The 24,456-nt window shown below is 48.2% G+C and overlaps 2 protein-coding genes across 8 annotated transcripts in view; one reads left to right on the plus strand and one right to left on the minus strand.

Moving 5' to 3' along the window:
• On the plus strand, positions 1-8,636 carry ENOPH1 (enolase-phosphatase 1). Its single transcript, XM_058803602.1, has 6 exons — positions 1-147; positions 3,147-3,248; positions 4,109-4,311; positions 5,181-5,313; positions 5,584-5,707; positions 6,719-8,636. The coding sequence occupies exons 1-6, from the start codon at positions 64-66 to the stop codon at positions 6,856-6,858; spliced, it is 786 nt and encodes a 261-aa protein (XP_058659585.1). The 5' UTR covers positions 1-63; the 3' UTR covers positions 6,859-8,636.
• Positions 8,633-24,456, minus strand: part of TMEM150C (transmembrane protein 150C) — a 26,730-nt gene continuing 10,906 nt past the window's right edge. For 4 of the 7 annotated variants that reach the window (XM_058803603.1, XM_058803606.1, XM_058803604.1 and 1 more), the window contains exons 3-9: positions 19,395-19,479; positions 18,327-18,380; positions 18,179-18,211; positions 18,009-18,076; positions 14,373-14,500; positions 11,517-11,694; positions 8,633-10,900 (exon numbers count right to left, since the gene is read on the minus strand). In XM_058803603.1, coding sequence (XP_058659586.1) covers positions 10,692-10,900; positions 11,517-11,694; positions 14,373-14,500; positions 18,009-18,076; positions 18,179-18,211; positions 18,327-18,380; positions 19,395-19,479 — 755 coding nt within the window. In that variant the 3' untranslated portion in view covers positions 8,633-10,691. The remainder of the gene's footprint in view (positions 10,901-11,516; positions 11,695-14,372; positions 14,501-18,008; positions 18,077-18,178; positions 18,212-18,326; positions 18,381-19,394; positions 19,480-24,456) is intronic. The other 3 variants (XM_058803609.1, XM_058803608.1, XM_058803610.1) reach the window with 1 other exon arrangement.

Raw genomic sequence — 24,456 nt, forward strand, 5'->3', positions numbered from 1 at the left:
GCCGGCGCGGCGCTCGCCGCCGCCGCCGCGCGTCCCCGGTGCGCCCCACGTGCCGCCGCCGCCATGGGCGTGCTGCCGGTGCCGGCGGAGGTGCGCGCCATCCTGCTGGACATCGAGGGCACCACCACCCCCATCGCCTTCGTCCAGGTGAGACCCGGTGACCGCCGGCCCCGCGGGGGGCTGCGGGCATCACCGCTCCTGTCGTGACCCCCCCGGCCCTGGCGTCGCGGGGGGCTCCCGGAGCGTCGCCCTTCGTACCGTGACCTCCCTGGCCCTAAGCTCGCCTCAAGGCAGGCCGGGGTGCCCCCGGGAACGAAAGCCGTGACCCATTTTCCGCGTTTTTCTGAATAATGCTCGCGAGAAAATAAGCCTTGTGTTGGCGAGCGGCCGCCCTGCGGTGGGCTGGGGAGCAGGACACTGCTGCGGAGGGTCGGGCAGGGCAGGGGGTTGTTTCTTGGATGGATATAGGGCAGTGTGGGTGCTCACAGCCTCGGAGGTTCGGGCAGGTCAGGGGTTTGTTTCACGGATGGATATAGGGCAGCTGGGGTGCTCGCAGCCTCATCCCGGAAAAGCCCTCGAGCATGGCTGTTGCTTTGATGGCTGGAGCTGCAGCACCGCACCCGGCTCTGCAGAGAGCCTCAAGTGCGGGCTCGCTGAAGTACGATGCTCTTGGCCTTAATTTCGGTAATTAGCAGTTTGCAGTAATCGATAATTCTCGGGGTTATCCGCTGCCTTTTCCCTTCGGGAGGCTGTTACGGCCCAACGCCCCCGGTGTGCCGGGGCAGCATGTCCAGCCCTGCGGGAGGGCAGCGCCGGGGACACACCGGGACCGGAGCGGCAGCCAATGCACGAGTGCCTTCCCTTGCCTAGGAAAAGCTTCAGGCTGCTGGAAATGCTGCTTTAGGTACAGAACCGAGGGCTCTGGGAAGCCTGTGGGTCACAGGCGCTTGGAGAACCGCAAATTGTGACAGCCGGGGTCCCTCCTCTGCGGGCGGCTTTGGCTCGCAGGAGAGAGCGGCTTGCTCGGATGGATCCCTTCTCCTGCCCTTCATTAACCTGGATTTCTCTCTGAGACATGACAGCTTTCATTGGATTTTGCAGCCAGTGGCTTAAAACGGTGCTTTGTGATCCCCATGGCAGGTGAAGGCTCCTGCCTGCCTTTCTAGAGGCTTCTACTAACACAGTCTAACAGATGAACAGCCTGACCTACATCCATGTTCTTCCAGTGCTCTTGAAGAAACTTCAGGCCTAGGTGGCATTGCAGCTGCCTCCCTCCCCTCAATGTCTGTCAGTTCAGACAGTTTGGACAGCTGAGGTTTCTTACTAAACATCTAACAGAGCAGCTAAGTTGTTTCTGTCCACCTCAAAGCCGTTTTGCAGTTGTGCGAACAACATGCCATGCACCTGAGACTCTGGATTTCCACCCAAAGTCTTTCTGCTCCAGGGAGGCCAAATGGGTTTTGATTCCCAGTAAAATTCAGTTTGATGGAAATCCTGAAAATGCTTGGAACAAGTTAGTTCATTTGGGCTTTCAGTTAACCTCTATCTGCCTTTGAAAGGTCCACTGATGGTTCAGTGGACACTTTATTCTTCAATATTAAACGATTTTATTTCATCCTCTCTCTAATGTTAGAATGACTGAATCTGCAAAGTAAGGGAATAGAATGAGTCAGTTGATGGGTGGATTAAGGAAAGATACCAGAAAAGAGAGTATTTGGAGTCTTTCTTCTACACAGACTCATGTCCTATTAAACTTGATACATCATTGACTGGGATCACTCTTGGCATCCACAAACCATCTGTCCCACTGAGCTGTCCACTATTCCAGCTGTCACATGGGTGTCCCCTCTTAGTTCACAGACCTATGCATTTGCCAAGACTTTTACCCTTTTAAAATCTCACAAATCACAGAATCCACTGATCTTTCAGTCAGTTTGGGAGTTTTTCTTAGCCAGCACAAGAGTATGAAATGCTGCTTTTGAAAAACAATTGGCTCCTTTTGACATCTGAGTTGTAAAGGAGGTTAAATCAAGCCAGCAGGTCAGCTGCATTTCCCAGTGGATTCTCTTTAATTTCCTCCATGATTTAAAAGATAGCTTCAAAGTAAAGGAAATGAGAGATTAACTGGGGGTATTACTAGGCTTTTGATTTCCCTAGACAAGTTTGTGGTAATTCTTGAAGTAATCTGCATTGTTTTTAAAATATAAAACATGGAAAATACAGTATTAGAGCAATAGCAAATCCTGCAGTTCTGCCATCACATCATAATCTCAGGACCACTGCTTTCTTAATTCATTAATAAGCTAAAGATGACATACCTAGGGCCATTTTTTGAGGAGAGGTGAGTTCATGTTAATAAAATTAAGAAATTAAGAAAAGCTCAGTTCTCTACCCAAAGGAAGGATTTCCCTGCCCTTCTCCTTAACCTGAGGCTTTTCACACACCTGGAATGTGCACGGTAGCTGCTTGTGGCTCCTGAAACTCGTGAAACACCACTAATGAGAGCAATTTGTAATTATTTCTGATTGCCCTTGGGATCTCTGTGAAGGTTTGTCATTTTCCTGTGCTGCTTTTCCAAAACCCCGTTTAATTTCATTTGCAAGACTGTCCTGTGGAGCTCAGTGTCACGGGACCAGGCTTTTCGTTTTAAAAGGTCCTCTAGTTTTGGGGACAGGTTGAGACCTGTTTTCAGAATGACCTTTGCTAGGATAAGTGCCCCATCAAGAATACAATAGCATAACTTACCTGTTCAGAGTACATACATTGTCAGCCTTGTGGGAATGTGGGGTTACATGTGCCATTTGAGACATTTTGGTGAGAATGTGGGGTCACATGTGCTGTTTGAGACATATTTTTTGGCAAGCCCAGGAAAAGTTGTCACCCACCTTTCCATTGCAGGCTTTAAAAGTTTCAGCTATGTAAACATTTGTGTAAAAAAATCCACCTGCACTGATCCTGGCCTGAGGCTGGCTCAGTCCTGTGACCAGGCAGACACTCTTGGCAGGAATTTTCACCAGCTGCAGCACTGTAGGGGATGTTTAAATTTGGGGAAATAACTGTACAGGGCAGGACATGCAAACGGTTCCTTTAAAAGCCAGTCAGCCTTACCTCTGCCAGCTTAAAGGAGCAGCCTCTTTTTCTGCCAGGAGACCTTGTTCCCTTACATCAAAGACAACGTAAAGGAGTACCTGCGGGCTCACTGGGAGGAGGAGGAGTGCCAGCGGGATGTGGGACTGCTGAGGAAACAGGTTAAGTAACAGAGTCATTCCTGTCTCTGCATTTGCATTGCATGCCTGAGGCTTTGGGTCATTCGGACCATCCTGGTCACCCCACATTTGTCCCCGTCTCTCTGCCCTCATCCATGGAGGCCAGTTGCCTTCAAGGTTGGATTCTCCCCCATCCAAAGCCTGGGGTTGGGCTTGGCAGGCAGCAGCTTCCCTCAGCTCACCTTGGTCTTCACAGCCCTATGGCAGCTGTTGAGCCAAGACTTTCCAGCTTTTTGCCTGCACTTCTTGAATCCAAACCTCTTTTGGGAAGCAGCTCAGGGAAGGCAGAGCACTTGTTCCACACAGAGCAGTGGATGCTGCCTCTGTACAGGGATACAGCGTCATCAATTTGAGACTTGTGGCTGAAGCCAACAGATGCATTTGCTTCTTTGCCTTAATTATAGTAATTAAATACTTAAGCAAGCATAGTTCTCATTAGAGTATTTACAATACAGCTACAATAATGCTAATTGGTTGGTTTGGAAAGTACAGTCCAAGCAAGTATTTCCAAACACAACTGGAGTCTCAATTTTCCATTGAGAAGAGCAGACAATGTTGTAACCCCTCATGTGAAGTGCAGTTCAAGCAGTGTCCTGTACAGCAGTGCATAGATGCAGATGTTAGATCTGTTAGATCACTTTCCTACATTAGAGGTGTGGAAATGGCTCCACCTCTTCCCTGCCCTCTTTTTATCATGGATGATTGCACAGAATCACAGAATAGTCTGAGTTGGAGGGGACCTGCAGGGATCAGCAAGCCCAGCTCTTTAGCAAACAGCCTGTGCAGGGGTGAGCCCCACAGCCTTGGCACTGTCAGCACTGTGCTCTAACACCACTGTGCAGGCTCAGGAGGACTCCAGCCTGGACGGGGCCGTGCCCATCCCTTTGGAGAGCGGCAGCGGGGAGGAGGAGCTGGAGCGTGTCATCCAGGCCGTGGTGGACAATGTGCACTGGCAGATGTCCCTGGACAGGAAAACCACGGCACTGAAGCAGCTGCAGGGCCACATGTGGAGGGCAGCCTATGCCACCGGGCACGTCAAAGGAGAGTGAGTAATTGTGTGAGTAGTTGTGTGCCCCCTCCTGGGGGCAGCTTCCCTAAGGTTTATTAGCAGGAAAGCTGCATAAGCTATTCCTGGGAACAGCCCCACTGTTATACTGTTATACAAGTAGCATCACTAGCTCAGCAGATAAGTCAATATTTGAGAGATTTCTTGGTAAAGCAAGAGTCACAAGTATGAGCTTCTTACATTTCTTAGTCTTGCATTCTTTATCCCAAAATTGCACTCATATTTTGGAACAAGTATAAACAAGCCAGGGTTGCAAGGTCAGACCATTTCAGTTGTTTCCTTCTGCTTTGTCTTTTACCTGTGTGTTTCCTGCCTTTCCACTTATTTTTGTCTTCAAGTTCCTCTTCATGTTTCAGCCACAACACAGGAATGCATAAGTAGGGACAACTGAAATTAAGCCTGATCTTATTTAAGAGATACTTAGTTAAACTGTGCATTTCAGGTCTCTAAGTTAAACAAGCCCATAAATTCACTAAGTTTTGCCAAATGAGGTGAACGGACAGAAAAATGTAAACATCCAAAACCAAATCAAGAGAGACTCACCTTCTGTTGGTTTTGTTTTTAAAAACTAGGCTAAATTGTCTTACAGTGACCCAAAAACTGTGGGGAAAACTGACTTCTTGGCTGCATTCAAGGAGTGAGATCTCTAAAATCTCCTTGCCCAGCTCTGCATCACCTGCTGCTGGAAGAGACCTGGTTCCAGGAGCCCTGGGCAGATTGAAAATTAAGTCCCCTTGCAAACTAATAGGACAAAACAAATTGTCACAGTGCCTGGCTAATGATGTCCCCCCAGGTGCCTCTGGGTTTGCTGCTTACCTCACCTTACCTGCTGCCCTGTTTTGTTCCAGAATCTTCGAGGACGTTGTTCCAGCCATCCGGAAGTGGCGGGAAGCGGGGATGAAGGTCTATATCTACTCCTCAGGCAGCGTTGAAGCCCAGAAACTTCTGTTTGGATACTCTACAGAAGGTGATATCCTAGAGGTAGATAACCTTACCACCTTCCTTACAGCTTCTCGCCCTGCAGAGCACTCCCTTCCCACAACCACCCTTGCTGTAACACTTTGTGAATGAATTCTGTGACAGGAAGGTGGGGCAGTGGGTTTGATCCATAGGATTTCAGCTTAAGGAGTTGACTGTGAGAGCATGGCTGCACCAACCCCTCATTACTATGGCAGAAAGGGAGGGAGGGAGATTTATCCCTGCTCTTCAGGTGGCACTCAGCAATGGCCTGTGCATCTCTCTCTCTTTCAGCTCTTTGATGGCCACTTTGATACCAAAATAGGCCCCAAGGTAGAAAGTGAGAGCTACAGGAGGATTGCTGCCAGTATTGGGTGTGCCACCAACAACATCCTCTTCCTGACAGATGTCCCTCGAGGTATGTGACCTGCCAGTCCTGCTGCCTCTCACCTGTGCAGGGGAGGCGGGTGCTCTTCAGAGGTGTGCTGCTGCTGCCTTCTCACAAGCACCCAGAAATGCTTCACCACCTTCCCTCTAGCTGCTGCCATCCTCCTCCTTTACACACCCAGGCTTGCACACAGCAGTGGGATGTCCATGTGCAGCGCTGCAATGAGGGAAAATAGGTCAAGTAGAAAGCCTGCCTTTGCACCAGCCAGGCAGGAGAGAGTGCTGAGGCACGGCCCATTTACAAACAGGGTCAGTGGTTTGGCCAGGGCTCAGGGGAAAGGGTGGTGTTTGCTGTGTTGCTACGTGGCTGATTCTTTGTGCCACTTTATGGTTAGGTTGTGTTCAGGAAAACATTGCTTCAGGTTGCCAAGACTTGACCCATGGAAAGCCAGGCTTGAGAAGCTAATTTAATTTCCTGCTTTAGCTGGAAACATCTTTCTGGCAGAAATAGCACTGGGTCTCTGCCTGAGCCAGCTCAGTCCCCCAGAGTTAGTCCTTACCTCCTTCCCAGCCTTGGCAGCAGAGCTGGTGGCAGCTTGTGGTTACCTCCTTTTCCCTGGATCATCTTCCAGTGGCCTTCTGTGCTCAGGGAGCAAAAAGAAGCTTGTGAGAAGCTGGGAGAGGGAGCTGTTTGACTCACAAATGCCACAGGCTGACCACAGCCTCATGACAGGAATCGAGCTGATGGAGCAGGAATCAGGCTGACGGTGTGTGCTGCCTGCAAGGAGCCTTGGAGAGCCATCAGCTGGCAGAGGGGAGGGGATGGTGAGGCCAGCTCCATTCCTGCAGCTGCAGCCATCCACAGCAGGTCTGCCAGGAGCTGGTTCCTCTCTAGAGCCCTGCCACGTGCAAACGCTGCTTTCTCGGTCTCAGCCTTCAAAAGCACTCGGGTGTTCTGGGGCACCCTCAAGCCTCAGGGACCCTGCAGTGAAGAGGTCAGTAAGGGCTGTCCCCTCCACTGTCCCCTCTCTGTCTGTTTCAGAAGCCAATGCAGCCGAGGAGGCGGACACTCACGTGGCTGTGGTGATCAGACCGGGCAACGCGGGACTGACGGACGATGAGAAATCCTATTACAGCCTCATCTCCTCTTTCACTGAACTGTTCTTGCCCTCCTCCACTTAGGGAAAGCGGTGTGCGCACAAAAGACTGTGCTTCACCTAATTGTCCTTGTGAAATGTTAGGTCATTTTGTCCATAATCAGAATTTCAAACCAAATCCACATGATGTCTTGGGCCTCGTGCAGGCAGGTATGGATGGAGAGTATGGTGTGGGGTCCCTGGTGCAGTAGGACAGAGGCCTGCTGGTAGCTGGAGCTGGGAACAGGGCCCACAGGGAGCAGCACCCACGAGCCCTGCTGTTCCTCCCCTTTCCTGGCTAGCAGTTAGCTAAGGGAATGCTTCCTCCAGACTCATCCCCTGAAATCTGGTGCTGCGATTCCCCACCGTGAGCTCTGTCATTGTTAGAAGCACTCTGCAAACAAGGTTCCTGTCCCCTTGTCCCAGAGGGAGCACTGGGGACTATGGGGGGATATGTGAGCTTCTCCCTGCAGACAGGATTTCTGCTAAGTCAAAAACATTCACAGTTAGGATTCCCAAAGGGAAATGCCAGCTGTGGGCTATAGTACAGTAGGCTGCCACAGAAGAAGCCAGCCCTTGCTGCAGGCAGGCTCTTTAGACACAGAATAATGTGTACCTTGGCTGTGTCTGCAGCAGCTCTAGGTACAAAACAGCCCAACTTGTATATGGAGGCTGCTTAGAGCTCCACAGCCAGCCTACCTAGAATGAAGTCAAGTATATATAAATACAGCTTTAAAAATTAAATTCTGAACACACTTCACTGCTGCATCATGGTGCTGGGCTATGGGATACAACTGTCTGAAGCCCAAAGTCAGCTTGACAGCATTTCTGAAGTATCTCAGCACTGACCCACAGAGCTTCTCCTCCAGCCAAGATCACCCAGTCACACATTTATAGCACTGGTCAGCTGTGAGCAGACCTTGACAAACTGCTCCTGAGGGCAGACATCCTGCTGCATTTGATGAGAATTAAACCCCTGACCTTTTCACCTTACTTAAATTGTGCCAATGTAGATCATGGAGCTTTTCCTAATGTAGTATATAAAAACACAACTTTGCTTTCATTGTGTTCACTCCATCACAGCATTTAGCCTTCCTGTCTTAGCACCAGTGATCCCAGCACCTAAAAGGCAAACTTTATTATTTTATTTCTAAACCTGTGAACACTGTGTTCCTGCTGTCACTTTTCCCAGTCCTTTCTTTAAGGCAGCAGCCTTGTCCTGCCAAGGAAGCTGTACTACCTCCCTGGCCATGTTAGGATTTCAGTTGTGGCTCAGTGCAGGAGTGAGAGCCACAGGTAGATTATACCTGGTAGCAGTGGAGTCAGAGCAGTCTGAAACTCCTGTCTGAAATCCTGTTTCCCCATTCCCTGCTGCTGCTGGCACTTCATGCACAGGTGTTTGCCCTCACGGCCAGCCAGAATAGAGGATGTGCTTGCTGCCTTCCTGAGCTCTGATTTATACCTACACTGTCCCTGTTGAGGGAGGCTGATGGGTAAAGAACAATGAAGAGACAAGCACTTGGGGGGAAACCCAACTGTGCCAGCATGGCCCTTCTAAGAATTTAATAGCAGGTCAGGCTGTGGGGCAGCTAGTCCAGATGCCTTTCTGGGCTGTGCAGTGGGTGTGATGCTGCTCCTAGAAAGAGCCTGCTAATTAGTGCTGTTACAGTAAGTGTATCTGCATGGCTGAATGGTTCCTGGCTTCCTTAAGCGATAATGTTAATCATTACACTGTAAATAAATACTCACCTTTTGTTTTGCCTTTGCCATCAGAAAGCTATGCTTGGGGTAGGGACAAAAATAAAGCTCACTTTCTCCATAAAAGCACTTTATTTAGTGGTCATGTTTTAGTGTACATTGGTTGTCATTTAGTTGTACTGAAATGTGCTGTTAGAAATACTCTAAGAAATGTACAGAATTGTCACTAAAAACCTGAAATTCAGTTTGGATTGCATATAGGAAAAGGAGCAAAAGGAAAGAAAATAACCACATAATCACATAATCTTTTTTTTTCTTTGATAAAATTACAAAAGCTAAAATAAAAAAATGAAAGTATTAATTAATCAGGGAAAAAAAGACACAGTGGACTATTTACAGTAGAACACCCTTACAACAAATTGCTATTTTGTGCTCCATATGGATTGAGTGTGTGCCAGTGCAAGAGGATCCCACCTGCATGTTCTCCAGACTGTCCCCTCCTGTCCTTGCCCAGGAGGAGCTCCCTGGATGAGCCCCATGGGAGCTGGCACCTCACACTGCTGTGTCCTTGGCCACTCTCAGCACATCCTCCTGGGAAAGCCTTCCACTCATAACACTGCTACAAGGAGGAAGCCTTCAGCAATCCACAACAACCCTCTGTTGGCCAAAAATCCTCTGGATTTGTAACAGCTGCCTGAGAACAAGTTTTGGTGCACAGAAAAGAAAGGGCTGGCTGAAAGCTTTCTACTTAACACACAGTTTGGCTCAACTGTTTCTCCTCTCAGGAGAGGCCTGTGACCTTTGCAGAAGACTGAATGCCCTTTTGCCTTTTCTCTGTCAGAAATGCCACAGAACAGTACAAGTTCCCCTTCAAGCACCTTTTCCTACCATTTTAATTTCTGCTTGTTTTCCTGCAGCTCAGACAAGATGTAAACCTAAGCTGAGCCTGATTTGTGGAGGAAAATAGGAGCCATGGGGAGAAGCAACTCCCATCACTCCTCTACCCAAAAGCTTTCGCAAAATCAGGTTTTGAGCTCCTTTGAAAACAGACCTTCTGTTTGGAAACCTCCCTTTAGGGAGGGAGAAGCCCTTCTGGTTTTGCTGTTCCCTTGCACCTCCAGCCCTCAGGCAGATCAGCCAGCCTCTGTGCCAGAACTCCCTCCCGGCACCTTGGAAGCCCATTTAAACCTGCAGCAGGCTCCACTCAGGACAGCTGGCCACACTGAGGGGCCCAGAGCCCAAACCAGCATGTCTGAAGTTTGGCTTGCACAAGGAGCAAAACCAAACCCTGTGCCCAGAAGCACTGGTACTGTTCTCATGGCCGACAAGCCCAGTGTCTCTAACACAATGTTTTCCCCCTCAGTGAACATAAAAAAAATTAAAAAAAGCTTTTGAAATACTATACACAATGTGTGGTGGAAGCACTACACATGGAAGAAGCAGCCTCTTCTGGGTTGTCTTCAGGGCACACAGATGTTCTCACCTCATTTCAGCACCTCACTCCCAGCAGTGCCCACCAGGAAGCCAAGCACAGCATCCCAGGGTCACCCCTCTGGCCTGGGGATGATCTGCCTGGCCACAAAGCAGCACCAGCCAAGTCTCACTTCCTGATCACAGCACAGCTCCTTCCAAACCCAGATTTACCGTTCGCTGCTTTGCCTGCTTGCCATGAAAGCCAGTCCACTGGGGTCTTCTGTGTCTGATTCCAGGTTCTGGAGAAACAGCTGCTGCTGCTCCCCCTACCAAGCTCCCCCGGCTGGCAGCCGGGGAAACAACCCGGGAAACACAGGGAAGATGCAGTCTGGTGACTCGGGAGCAGGTGGCTCCTGAAGACTGCTGTTAGAAGTCTGCTTCCTTCAGCTCCTTCTCTGCAGGGTGGGCTGAGCAGGACCAGTCTCAGAGGGGCTGCTGAATGTTTTGAGCAACAGGAGTGTGACAGAGCCACACAGAGTCACAAACTAAGCAGCTTGTGCACTCTCACGCTGCCACTGAGATGGACCCACTCCTCTTGCAGCAGACACCTCTGTTTGTTTGGCTCTTGGTGAGACAGCCACCCTCAGAGCCCTTTGGCAACGCCATCATGATTGCACATGGAAAGAAACTCATCAAAAAAGTGTAAATGAGGTCATGTTTCACCCATGAGACCCCACCTGCCCCCCTCCCCCCTTGCCAGAGGACAGGCTACACCTGATCTGTCTGGTACTCAGAGGCTTCTGATAAGCTTTCAGAAAAGCTCAGAAAGTTTTCCTGGTACTCAGAACAAATTATCTCAAATCTGTAATGCCTGAACTCCACTGCAAAGGTGCCAAAGTAGCACAGGAAGCACATCACTAGGCCCCACTGGATCCTGGAAGCATACATGTGAATGCCCTGGGCCATAAGGATGAAATCTGGAAGAGGGAAGTCAAGGAGAACAAGTGGGAGCAGAGACACCAACCAGTTTGAAAGCCAACAGGGAAAAAAATCTGAGCAAAGTCACCTGGATAAACCCACCCATCCAGCCATGCTGAGGAGAGTGTGAATGTGATGCTAGAGATGAAAGGGATGTCAGGTGTCCAATGATGCCCATGGAGCACAGCAGCTCTCCTATGCAGACCAGGGCTTCCTGATGGCAGATCAGGGTGATAAACATTTACAGAGGGGAAGACTCAGGTGCAGAGAAGTCAGGATTTGCTTGAGCATCCAGAGCCAGCAAGTGGGGACCTGGCTGGGGGTCTGTACCTGCCAGGAGCTTCCCAGTGGAAACTGGATCAGATCACTGCACTCACCACAGGCAGTGGGAACACCTTTCAATACACACTTTGAAATATTTCCTTCTGTTTAGATCACCTGAAAAACTGTCCCTTTCTGTGAAATCTGGAAGCATCACTCTACACATTGGATTGTGCCATGAAGCCAGACTGATTAGCATTCCAAAATGCTTTGAGATCCTAGGACAGGTGTGAGAAGAGCTGCTGCAGCACAGACACAATACCTGGCCTCCTGGGGAGCAGGACAAAAGGATACAGAGCACCACGCAGAGGGTGATGCTGGCTGACAGAGCCACCCGTGGAATCCCAGCTTTCCGCCCCTCGTTCTTCAGGTTGATCTTGAGGGTGAGGGCAGACTGGATCCAGCATGCCAGTGTCCCAAAGCCAAAGGTCAGAGATGTGCCCACGTTATGGATCTCCTCATCATTGGAGAGCTAGCAACAAACAAAGCAGTGATTGCCTGGACACAACAGGAATTATCTGAGAGCTAACTGGATTGAGATGATGTATCATTTCTTCTGGCAGAGGGGTAAGGTGCAACATAACCAAGGTGAGTTGACAGCTGTCACAGTCAAGCAGATATTTTGCCCAAAGCCCAAGAGCACTGTGGAAAATGCAGTTGCTTGGGGACTGTCTCCACAGCTCCCTGACAAGACTCACAAATGCAGAGCTCAGAAATAAATTCTTCCTTGGCTCGAAGGGATGGCCAGGGCAGGCAAGGACAACCCACTGTGGGTCTTGTACAGCTCTCTGCAATGGATGCAAATTGTGCACCTTCAGTGCCAGCCCTGACACTCCCCTGAGCTAGCACAAGCCAAAACACAAATACATGCTCCTGGTTTGGCAAGTTCCTCCAATTTCCTCTTCTGCCCATCCTGGTTTGGCAAGTTGCACCAAATCCTGGGCCACTGGGGTCTGAGGCAACATGAACCCAACCTCTCTGGAGTGCCAGTGTTTCCCTGTTCCTTGGGCTGCCCTGTCCCACAGGGCTCCAACTGTGCAACACTGCAAGGCAAAATGACAGCCAGGTTCAACTAGCAAGAATCTGCAAAAATATTCCTTGAGGATGTAGTTCCATTCAAAAAGTCCAGCATGGACTTAAGCCACACAATTTCCATTTTCCCTCTGCCTCTGAGGCTTTTCTAGAAAAGAAACCACCAGTCTGTAACTTCTCCCTGCAGCCTTAATTCCTGTTTGATGATTTAACAAATACCCATCAAACAAGACACAATCTACAGGACAACAATCTAGCTGCTGTGCCTCCACTGATATCTCCCCTCCTCTCTACCCTGAATTTCTTTCAAGAGTAGGTACAAATAATCATTCAGGCAAAAATGGGATTGAGTTGCCTTTCCCAAGATAGTCAGCACTGCAAGGGACTCACAGCTATAACGTCCCTCTAAAACACCCAATGCATAATTTTCCAGAAATATGATTTAATGCCACATTTGGCTCAGCAGTCAGGCAGGGAGAGGCATAGATTAAGGTCTCATTACAGCATGTTTTCATGTTTGGCAAAAGATCTAGGTAACTAACATGGAATGGATAGTTAGAATCAGATATCAGAATAATCAGAATTTATAGCCAGGCAAGATTCAAAGCATCTGCTGTTAAATTAGAATTATTTGCTCTGAAGACTGAAAAATGGAAAGTGAAGTTGAAACCATTTCCTAGTGACTGTACTAGAAATACTCTTCTCAGAGGTAGACAAAGCTGTTACAAAGGCTTCATAATTCCTAGCTGGAAAGCTCTTGTGAAAAAACAAGACCCTGGGTTTTGGGCTTGTGCTGTGGAGTTAGGAAGACCAAGTTCATAAAAGTCAAATTATCTCACACCTTATTCAAAAAGAAAAAAAAAAAAAGTCAACTGTAAAGGACACCAAGTTCCTTCAATAACTGTATAATCCAAAGAGATCCTCCTCACCCTTCACAAAACAAGTACCATTTCTGTACTGGGAAGCAGCCAGCCTGCACTGGCCTTTCTCAGTTCCTGCCATTACTGGGGGTCATTATGTGCACCCCAGTGAGAGACAGAGCCTCAGAGTCCAACCCAAGCCCCACTGACTCTAACACCTCAATCTTCATGCAGCCCTGACAGACACAATGGTGATCACAGAGGACACCCACCCCTACAGATGTGGCAGATGTTTGCTGCTATAGCGTTGCAGGACAGAGGGGGAATGGAGGGCCCTCACTCACACATCCAGAGAAGTCCTGGCACTCCTCTGCTGTGTCCCTCTCCTGGCAGGTCTGAGGATCAGCAGGAGGTGGATTTAAAGCAACATGTGTTTTAAAAGAAGGACATTGAGCTGTCTGCTAAATTTGTAGGGGCATTTGTGCATAAGTTTGCACAGATGTGTCCACAAACTTCCCGCTCAGCCCTTTCACCCAGGGCCATGTGTGCCGACTCGCAGGGCTCAAGAGATTCAGGAGGCTCCTGCTGAGGCTCTCAGCAGGTCAGGTCTAAGCGTGCAGGTGCAAACCCTGCTGGAGACACGTGAAAAGTGATTGTGGCCCTTCATCTCAGCTCACAAGTGGCAAATAGAGGTGGCAGAGCAGGTAAAGGGAGGGTTGGTATTGGATTAGCTGGGAACTGCTCCAACCAAGGCAGGAATGATGAACCTGATTCCATGTTCTCAGAAGGCTAATTGATTACTTTATAATACTATATTACATTAAAGAATACTATATGAAACTATACTAAAAAATACAGAAAAGATACTTACTGAACGCTAAAAGGATAATAATGAAAACTTGTGACTCTTTCCAGAGTTCCGACACAGCTTGGCCCCAGTAGGCCAAAGAGTCAAAACAACTCACACCAGAATCCAATGAAACAATCTCCTGTGGGTAAACAATCTCCAAACACATTTCACACGAGCACAACACAGGAGAAGCAAATGAGATAAGAATTGTTTTCCTTTTCTCTGAGGCTTCTCAGCTTCCCAGGAGAAGAATCCTGGATGAAGGGATTTTTTCAGAGAATGTGAATGCCACAGGCTGGTGCTTTTCCCAGGCTCACATCACAGCTGGCTCAAAGACCCGAGCAGAGCCGCTAGGAAAGCGGGGCAGTCACATCACAGACAGAGCAGTCCAAGCCTGCAGAGCAGTACCTGAAAGTTGCCGAGCAGGGTCATCCCAAAAGAGGCCAAGCACAGAGCCACCAAGCCACTGATGTTCAGCCACGGGGTGAGCACCTTGGGCTTCAGCTGAATGAAGCGCAGGACAGCCACAACAAGCGCTGGGAAGGAAACACAAGGCAGGGGACATCAGTAGGGAGAACCTGCTGCACCAAACACCTGCCTGGGGCCTCACAGCCCCCTCCTCCTCTTTCTACCTGCAGGCTGGCAAGCTTTGTGCTTCTGTACAGCCCCCTCCTACTTAATCGGGGACAAGATTAAGCACAGGAAGCATTTCTCTTGTAATCCAGCCACAGCAAGATCCAGGCTTCCTTTTCTCATTATGCTTTGTCTGCAAATTTTCTGGGGGAAAGAACACCTTCCTGCTTGCCTGTGAAGCTCCCAGCACACAGTCCATCACATGCACACCATGCATTCACTTAGTGGCACCTGGACTTGCATTGCTTCACTCCACTCACAAGTGCTGAGCTCAGCTGGAGGACAGATGTCAAACCCCACTTGTATTCAATACATGTGAATGGCACATACATATTTCTATATGGGTTTGCCATACATATTTCTATTCAGGGTTTGCCATAACGTCCACTGCCTTTTCTCCTCCTCTGGAACAAGTTCTGTTGCCACAAACATGAGCCAAAATGTTGCATTAACTTTCCATGAGGACTGGAATAACATTTATTACAACTCCCCCAAGCACTGTGGTATATGATACATGATAGATATGATATTTCATACATCATATGATATGGCACAACCCCAGAAGATACTCAAATTATGTATTCTTGCCCTCCCTAGTGAATAGTGCATGGACCAACACAGAAAGCCAGGCAATCAGTTGGCTTTCATATGTGATTCAAGCCAGACCACTAAAAACCAATTTAGTTGAACAGGAAAATTTGCTTGCTTGCTGGCAAACACCTTCTTATGCTCATGCTCAAATCAATAGCAAGTAGCTCATATTGTTGTAAATAGCTCACCTTAGCAAATTAGATCTGCACTTTCCACAAAAGTGCTGGTACAATATCGAAAATATATTATCCCTGGTACAATACTGAAAACATGGCTTTGGAAAATAAGGGCATTGTAAGTGAAAATTACCCAAACTGCAAAAACAGTTGAATTTACTCTCTCACAATTACTCTAGTGAATCAATCCACTCCAAATCCTTAAAAATGAGAACTTTGTTCCACCCCAAAAAGAGGATTTATATTTTCTATCCCCAGGCAGTTGTTTGGGACAGCCACCTGTGACTACTCAAGCACATGTACAAGAACTTTTTAATTTCTGTATCTGCAATACAGACTCCTGAAATGATGTGATCTTTTTCTAAAATCTGATGGGAATGACAAAAAGGGATTAAAAGCATTCCCAGCAAAACAATGGTATTTTCAATTTCAGTAATTCCCATACTTCTAGCATGGTTCTGTAGTTTTCCTCTCCTTTAGCTTTGACATAACTAAGGTGGTCAGAGATACAAGCTAAAAACAGCTCTCAGAAGTACACAAATACAGCAGAGGAAAGACTGACTTTACCCACAAAGAAGAGATAAGAACAGAATAGATTCTTTCTGTTGGAAGGGGCCTACAACAATCAACAAATTCAGCTACCTGACCAACACAGAGCTGACCAAAAGTTAAAGCAGGTTATTGAGGGCATTGTCCAGATACTTCTTAAACAGTGACAGGCTTGGGGCATCAACCATCTCACTAGGAATCATATTCCAGTGTTTGACAGCTCTCTCAGTAAAAAAATACTTCCTAATGTTCAGTCTAAACTCCTCCTGGAGCAGTTTTGAACCATTCCCATGTCCTGCCTCTGGATCTGAGGAGGAAGAGATCCACACCTCCCTTTCTGCATCCTCTTCCATCTATACTTGAGCCCAGTGTTACTCTGTCATTTAATGGGATGAAATTAAACAAGCATTTAGACTTGTTTAATTTCATCCCGTTAATCACTGCCCAATGTTCCAGCTATCTAGTTCCTTGTGAAAGGCACCTGGTTTCTCAGGAGAGTCAACAGCACCTCTCAGTTTGGGATCACCAGCAAACTTGCTCATGGTGCCTTCACATCATTCATTCAGATCGTTGACAAAAATATTGGACAGAACAGGCCCTAGAACTGAGCCCTGAGGGGCAGCACTGGTGGCTGCATGGCAGCCAGATGGGGCTTCTCTAGAGCCCTGTCTTTCAGCCTGTTCTTCACCCAGTGCACTGTGAACCCGATCATCTCACAGGTGCACAACTTCTCCAGAAGGCTGCTGAGGGACAGTGTCAAAAGCCCTATTAAAATCCAGAAAAGCTACATCCAACACCTTCCCTTCATCCACCAGGTGTGTGGCCCTATCATGGAAAGATACTGAACTTCTTAAACAGGACTCTCCCTTTGGGAGCCCATGCTGACTGTGCCTGGTGATCGCATCATTCTTTAAATGTGTCGATATCATCTTGTCCATCATTTTTCCAGGAACTGAGGTGAGACCAACAGCTCTGTAGGTCTCAGAGTGCTTCTTCATGCCCTTCTCCTAGGCTGGAATAACACTGGCTGTCTTCCAGTCAACAGGCCCTCCCCAAAATCCCAAGACATTTGGTAGATGATAGAGAGGGGTCCTGCCCTAACATTCGCTGCCTCCTTCAGTATTCTGGGATGAATCCCATCCAGGACCAAGGGACTTGTGAGCATTCAGCTGACACATCTGGCCCATGACAATCCCAGTGCTTACAAATGGACAGTCACTGCTCCCAGTCTTGTAGTCCTTCAACCCCAAGAACTGGACAAGTGTGTCCAGTCTTTAATAAAATCAACATTTTATTAAAGACTGAGGCAGAAAAAGCATTGAATGCCTTCTGCTCTTCTTCATTCCTATTAGTCAGGTTACAGCCTTTAACAAGTATCTGTCCAACATTTTCTTTAGGCCTCCTTTTGCCACTGACATACTTACAGAATACTCTTCTTGTTGTCTGAAACAACTCTGGCCAGTTCTAAATCAAATTGAGCTTTGGCCTTTCTTGTCTTCTCCCTGCATATACAAACCACAGCTCTGCAATCTTCCTGCAAAGCCTAACCTCTCTCCCACAGACCACATAATGGCTTTCTCCTCTTAAGCCAAGCTGGGCTTCTGCCCCCCTCTTTGAGCACAACCCCACACAGCTGGGTTGCCTGCTCCAGTGCTTCTAAAAGGTGGTTTTTAAACACTGACCAGTACTCATGGACACCTAAACCCTCAAAAGCAGATTCCTGAGATATTCTGCTAAGTACCTCCCTGAAGAGCCTAAAGCTTGCTTTCTTGAAATTTAGGAGATCAATTCTCCTTTGATTCCCTAAATTCCTTTTTTCTCATTACAGCAGAAGTTCTAAACTCAACCATTTCACGATCACCAAGGCCAAGACAGTCACCTACCATCACGCCTCCCACGACACAGATTTGCAGTCTGGAGGTTGCATTTCCCCTGTCACATTTCTTTCTTTGCAATAGAAAGAAGCAGCAGTGAAACATACAGTTCAAAAGGTGTCACATCATCACATTCAAGAAGAATATGTACAGGATATTACTTAAGTTTCAGTGACTCTTAAAACAAACAGAAAGAAAGAAACTCCAGTTGAGGTTCCTACCTAGAAATGCTGCCATGTTCATGACTTGACTAAACACACAGCTTGCAGGAGGTGCATCACCTGCAATACTTGAAAATATAAAGTGTATCATTGTAACTCCAGGATGGCAGAGACACATAAACAGAGACACATGAACCAGAGCAGTACTTGGAAGAAAATAATTCATTTACCTTATATAAGGCGGTCTTTTGGGACCAGGTTTCCTAAGAGACACAGGAACAGGAATAAAGATTCAAGGTTTTCTTTCCCTTTTTGCTGTTATTGTTTCATTATTTCAAAGAAAAGTGATTGAATATAAAGCCCACAAACAGCTCTTACCTATCTGGTACACTTAGTGGGAGAATTTTGTTATCTTCCACTGCTATAAAGTACCTGTCAAGAAAAAGGGAAACGAAATAAGGAAATAGTGAGAAACCTCATCCTAGCTTCCATTCTAAATATCACTCAAACAACACATTAAGTGTTTCAAGCCCACTGACAGGATCTGCTGGAGGATCCTGTGTTTTCCTCTGCCCAAGCAGGCAGTTTTATTATTTCTCAGTCCATGTGCCTTCCTTTGTGTTGTATCTGGTTTGCATGGTTGAGTAGACAAACAGGGTCACTGAACTGAGCTGCTTTAAAAACAACCAGCCAGGGGAATGTTTTCATTTTTACTTTGAGTCATTTTGATTCATCAGGTTTACTATGGTACTCCATCCACAAAAGCAGTTTTAATAGAGAGGGGATGGGATGAGAAAAACAGCAAGCAGTAGAGGTCAGACAAAAGGCTTAAGCTGCCCCTGCTGCTGAAAAACAGCATCCATAGACCATGGCCAAAGCCACATCCTATAACACAACTGCTCCTCAGCCTGAGCACAGCTGCTGATCACACATTTTTCACTCCCAAATTCATGCTGCAGTCATTTGCCTGCATGCTTGGAGAGAGCCCAGCTCAGGGAGGTGCATGTCTTATGTGCATTTTGGTAAGAAGCATGAGGGAGAAAGTGAGGTGTCAGCACTAAGCTGCTGGCAGATTTTCAGTGTGGTGCTGGATGCTGCAGATTTTGAATTTCTACCCCAAAGCAGGGCTTCAGTGTTTCTCCAAGAGCTCTGCTGAGTCATTCAAAGAAAATGTAATTAAAGGAAAATTTTACATTTTTGGCTGTCTCTTTTAAAGCAGCTCCCAGTAGCACACACCAGGAAGAAGGCGAGGTCAGCAGCTTGGCCTGGGGAGCACAGAAACTCAGGGATAAAAATGTGATGCTTCAATCCATGAAGTGGCACAGACTGGCCCCTGCCCCTACCATGTGCCTTCCCAGCCCCACAGCAGCTCAAGGGCAGAGCATCCCCAAAAGATTCTCCTTAATGAGAAGCAGCCTCCCAGATAACCAGCAGGAGATAACTTACACTATCCATAATCCAGCTGATGTAAACAGGGTGAAGACGAGAGGTAAAAACATCCACACGCTGCATTTCTTTCCATCCATACCTGCTAGAAACAAAGAACAATGTAACAACAGGGGGCTGAGGCACCCACCCTCCTCAGCCCCCTCTTCTGAGAGCAGGAAGGGCATCCCACGGCAGTGCCGAGGTACCGAGCTGCTCATGGCCACAAGGGGTTAAGCTGTGCCCGCAGGCAGCATCCTCCACGCGGTTTGGAACAACCGAGGCACTGAGCCCTGCAGCGGGAGACTTCTCAACCACACCTACAGAATCTGAGTGGTTTTCAAAGCACTTCTCTCAAGGATTTTGTGCGAGGTGACCACAAGACCTGCAGCTTTGATTCCCTGCTACTTCCCACACGCACAAGGCAAGGCAGCCTCCTACCCGGGATCATTATCGATTCCACACACTGCCTCAGCTGCAGCATGGAGAGAGAGGGATGCCCGTGCTGGCATCATCCCCACAAAGGGCACGACCAGCTCCCATCCTGGCCACAGCAAGCAGCTAAAAATAGTGTCTGGCCACATCTAGAGCGGAGCCGAGCTCCAGCGCCGACTCCCAGCGCTGTCGGGAGCCGGGATGAGGCTGCCAGCAGCATCAGCCCTGGACATGCAGGCACGGTGAAATCCTGCATGTGGCGCGAGGATGCTGCGGAGAGCGCCTCCCGAGGAACAGCGTTTGTCCTCCAGGCAAGATCATGCTGGACGAGCATCTGGAATGCCGGGGCTGTCCCTGTAATTTGTGCAATTCAGGAGCGCTGTTGTGCTGCGGACACAGAGAGTCCTGCATCTCCATGAGAGTCCTTTGATAATGGATCAAGTATTTTCTCATGCTCTGTCCTCCCCCATAAATGTTCCTCCAGGCAGCAGCACAGCCAAGAGACACAAAGAGAGGGGAACAACACCAGGCTCACAGCTCCAGCTTCACGTTCACCAGGGCAGCAGTGCCTGTGTCCCTGTGCTCTGCCCCCTCCCTGCTGCAGGGCAGGCATTCCCCATCAGCACCCACATGGCATGAGGGAGAAAGTGAGGCACGCTGAGGTGCCAGGACAACTTAGAGATGACAGCCTCTCACTGGAGCCTGCTTGCATTGCAGCTCAATTACCTCATCCAGGTCCTTAAAGCCATGACCACATCCCTCTGCCCTACAGAAGAAAGGACCCACATTGTCATCCTCCTCCTCTCAACTCCCCTGGCCTTCCTACACCTGCAGCACAGAGCCATGGTCTCCTCCCTGCTCTGAAGACCTAGAAAAGAGTCAGCACCCTCCCCATGTCACAGCAGCCCCCAGCTCCCCCAAGGCACCCCAAGCTGCCAAGGACACGCTGGCTGGACTGCTCGGGGTCCCAGGCACCGATTCCTGCCCTGCCTCCCTGGGACTGAGGCTGAAGAGCTGGAGTGAGGCTCCCCACACTCTGTAGAAGCCATGGCACTCTCACCTCTACAGGTCAGCTATCTTGTGCTCCCTGCAAATGGCCTAGCAGGGGTACAAAACAACACCCTGGCAGTGCCCAGATCACACCTCACTGGCACAAAGCCACGAGACCACGTTTTGGTGCTGTTTGTGCAGACAGCCTGGAGTAAGATAAGGCTGAATTCCAAACCTTAAAAGACGCAGAAAAGCAGGCAGATATGATCTCTTCTCTGACCTGTGAGCAGAGAGAACTGCAGACAAGGAGCATGAAATGATGCAAGTATTAAACATGCTGATTTAAAAGGCAGGCAGCTCCAGTGTGCATACAGATCTTTAGCACAGCGAACAGATCAGAAGAAATTATCAGCAAGAAGGACTAGATTTCCCATCTCACTTCTATTCCTCTCCTCCAGCACAGGAGACACAGCATCTCACATTTCTATAACCCGCACAGCTCCTGCTGTTGTGCTTGCAGCTATTCCATGGAGTGCTGCCCTTGCCTTTTCCTCCTGCTGCTCAGCAGCACTGCAGCAGCATTCCTTAGCTGGTGTTGGGTGGCACTGGGAGACCCATGACAGCAATCTCAAGGACCACCTCCAGGTGGCAGCTGCCCCACCTGCCACAGAACCGTGTCCCTGACAGCCTCTGGGAGCACAGTGCCCAAGTGCCAGCACCCCTCACAAGGGAGACTGTGATAACTGGGGCCAGATTCCCCCCTCCTGCCTTGGCTGAAGGGAGCAGGCAGGTAACACCACCTCCTGTTCCAGCCCCTGTCTGCCCTGCAAGGTAATTACTGCTGTGCCTGACTCTCCTCTGGTCTCTGGTGGTGGCTGGACTGAGCCAAGGTAACACAATTCTTTCATATCGGGGCTGGCACATCTTATTATTTACCCTTCACCCTTGGAAAGGCACAGAAGTTTCATTTACACAATAAAAGCAAACAGTAGCCATAAGACCTGTCCTCATATTGGGTTCCTGCAGCTCCTCCACCTCCCAGCATGGAAGCAGCAGCCTTCACAAGCTATTTCAGCATTGCCTGTCGTGCACAGAGGGAGCTGGCAAGGGCTTTCCCCCAGGCAGAGCAGAGAGGCAGCACACAGGGACATGGACTCCACACCAGAAGTGGGGAAATGTGAGAATTCTGTCGAGATAACCACTGTTTTGTGCTGAGCTCTAAAATGGAGCGAGGCCAAGGCTAGTGCCCAACCTCCTCAGAGTCAGAGCAATATGGCTACAGACCCATCTCCTTGGAAAACAGCCTTCTGTTTAATATTCACTGTGCCACACTGAGTCCCCTTCCATCAGCCACTGACAGAAAATGACATCTGAAATCATTGCATAGTAAAGGAGCAATCAGTGCAGAGCACAGTGTCCTGATGGGAAGCCAGCTCCATAGCTCAGAGACCCTAATTGCAGCCAGTTAAAAAGAAAGAAGCCACCTGCATCTGACAGATGAAATACTAAAAACAGGAAAGAAGGGTCCTCTTCCTACATGTCCTCAAACAGCAACACCTTTTAATGCTGGCCATGGCTTGGATATGTTTCAGCCTCTCCACATGGGGAGAGGATGGTTTAAAAACACAGCTCAGCTCCTGCACATTCCTCACTATTCCCTGCTGTGTTATTCAGGTGCCAGGAACAAAATCACATGTAATCCCAGCTTCTTCCAAAGGAGAAACCCTGAACATGTGCCCAACCTGTCTAGCTTTGCACTAGTGTTCAGCAGACACCATTGTCAGCAGCTGCCTTTGGGTCAGCCTTGTCCTCTTCAGGGACGTCCCCAGTGTTTGTATGTTCAAGCTGGGAGACCTCTATGCACTTCTGAAAGCAGACAGGAAGAACAGAACAAGGAACCCAAACATCATCCTCTCCTGCAGCACCACACTAGTTTAGCCAAAGTAAAGTGCCAAGAGTGAAAGGAAAAAGTACCAAAATTCTTTATGGGAAATGTAGAAACAAACTCTTTGACAGTTAATTGCTCCACAGGGATGACATCAAGCCAAACTTCCTCTCCACAGCTCTGTTCTGCATTGCTGCCATGTCCAGTGATGCCAAATCTGAGCAGTCAATTCCAGCTGGCAACAACAGCCCATGTTCTCCCAAATAACCACACTGCATCCAAAAGGCAGTTGGTCATTTCCCATAGCCATTGGTCTTCCATCACTGAGGCTTGCACAGGCAGGCACAGAAAGCCCTCATGGTGCAATGGATTCACAAAACCAACCAAAACATTTTCAGTATCACAGCTGACCCAGCCCACCTTCTCCAAAGCTCACATGTGGTTTTCCAGTCCCTCTTGACACACCTCTCACACCAGCACTGCAAAACCCCTGTTGAGGTGTGCTCCTGCTGCCATCTGAGTCAGGCTGCAGAGCTGAAAAGAGTTTCACATTAGCACTGCCCCGGTGTGTGCCTTGAGAATTTCTCTCAATGCAAGCTTACTCATCTCCAGTTCCATTTTTATGTCTAAATCTGCTTAGACTGTCAGCTGCTTGCTCTGCTTTTTTTACCATTGCCCTGCTATACACCCTCAACCAATTAAGCTTCCGTTCCCCTAATGTACACACTTCAATTACAGCAGGCAGCTCACCAAACATATACTGCTGCTTGCTCAAGGTTCATTTAATATGGACATCTTAATTCCATCTGCCAAGCAAAGTTACAGGCTCCTCCTGAAGTTCCTTTCACCAGAGAACATGAATGTAAGGAAGGACAAAATTACCACATTAAGAGAATCATACATCTTTTTTAAGACTAAAGCATGCAGATGCATTTGAAATGCATAACAAGCCAGAGCAGCACTCCTGCATTTCACAGCACCAGGCCATTGGGTTATTTCAGAGAATAGATACAAAGGCAGGAGCTCTGTGAGAAGGAGGACACTGTTCAAAACACAAAGCAAGTCATAAAGAATTGCTGCCAGTCAGCAACAATCAAAGGGGAACGAATACATTCAGTCTTTTTGGGGGGGCACTATAGATCTCTGTTGCTTTTAAAAGCAAAAATAACCCCAGTCACTTGATAGCTAATCACTGTAACTGAGTGGATACAAACCAGCACATTACATAACCTACCACCCACAAGTCACAAATGCCAACATAATAAAGCAGGGCGTTTTCAGGCTTATCTCAAGGTTTCCAGTGTGAGTGCACAATGAGAGAGATAAGATGTGACAGCGGCTTGTAAATACATAACAAAATGGTGGGGAAACAAGAAAAGAAGTGATCCCCTCTGTCAGCAGGGTAGGACGTTCTGCTTGCTCCAGGTACCCACCTACCATCTCACAGATGTGCAGAAAAGCCATTTTCATTTCATTTATACAAGAGGAATGGGAAAAGGTAAAGACATCTCTGGGGGAAGCAGGAGAGATGCTTCAGGAATCCTGCAACAACGTTGAGAGGCAATGTTTTTACCCATGGCAACATCAGTACATGTTTCTTGTCTCATTTCATACACTGCATTCAGCGTGCTAATGAAATGCTCTGGCCAACATAAACCTATCAGAGATGGGCCAAGTGCAACAAAGGAATGAAACCTTCTAATCACCAAAAAGCAGGGGCAGTAAAGGACATATTGATATCCACTGTGTTTGACCCAGAGATATTCCTGCAGC

The sequence above is a fragment of the Ammospiza caudacuta genome, chromosome 4 (genome assembly GCF_027887145.1).
Source record: "Ammospiza caudacuta isolate bAmmCau1 chromosome 4, bAmmCau1.pri, whole genome shotgun sequence".
NCBI lineage: Eukaryota > Metazoa > Chordata > Aves > Passeriformes > Passerellidae > Ammospiza > Ammospiza caudacuta.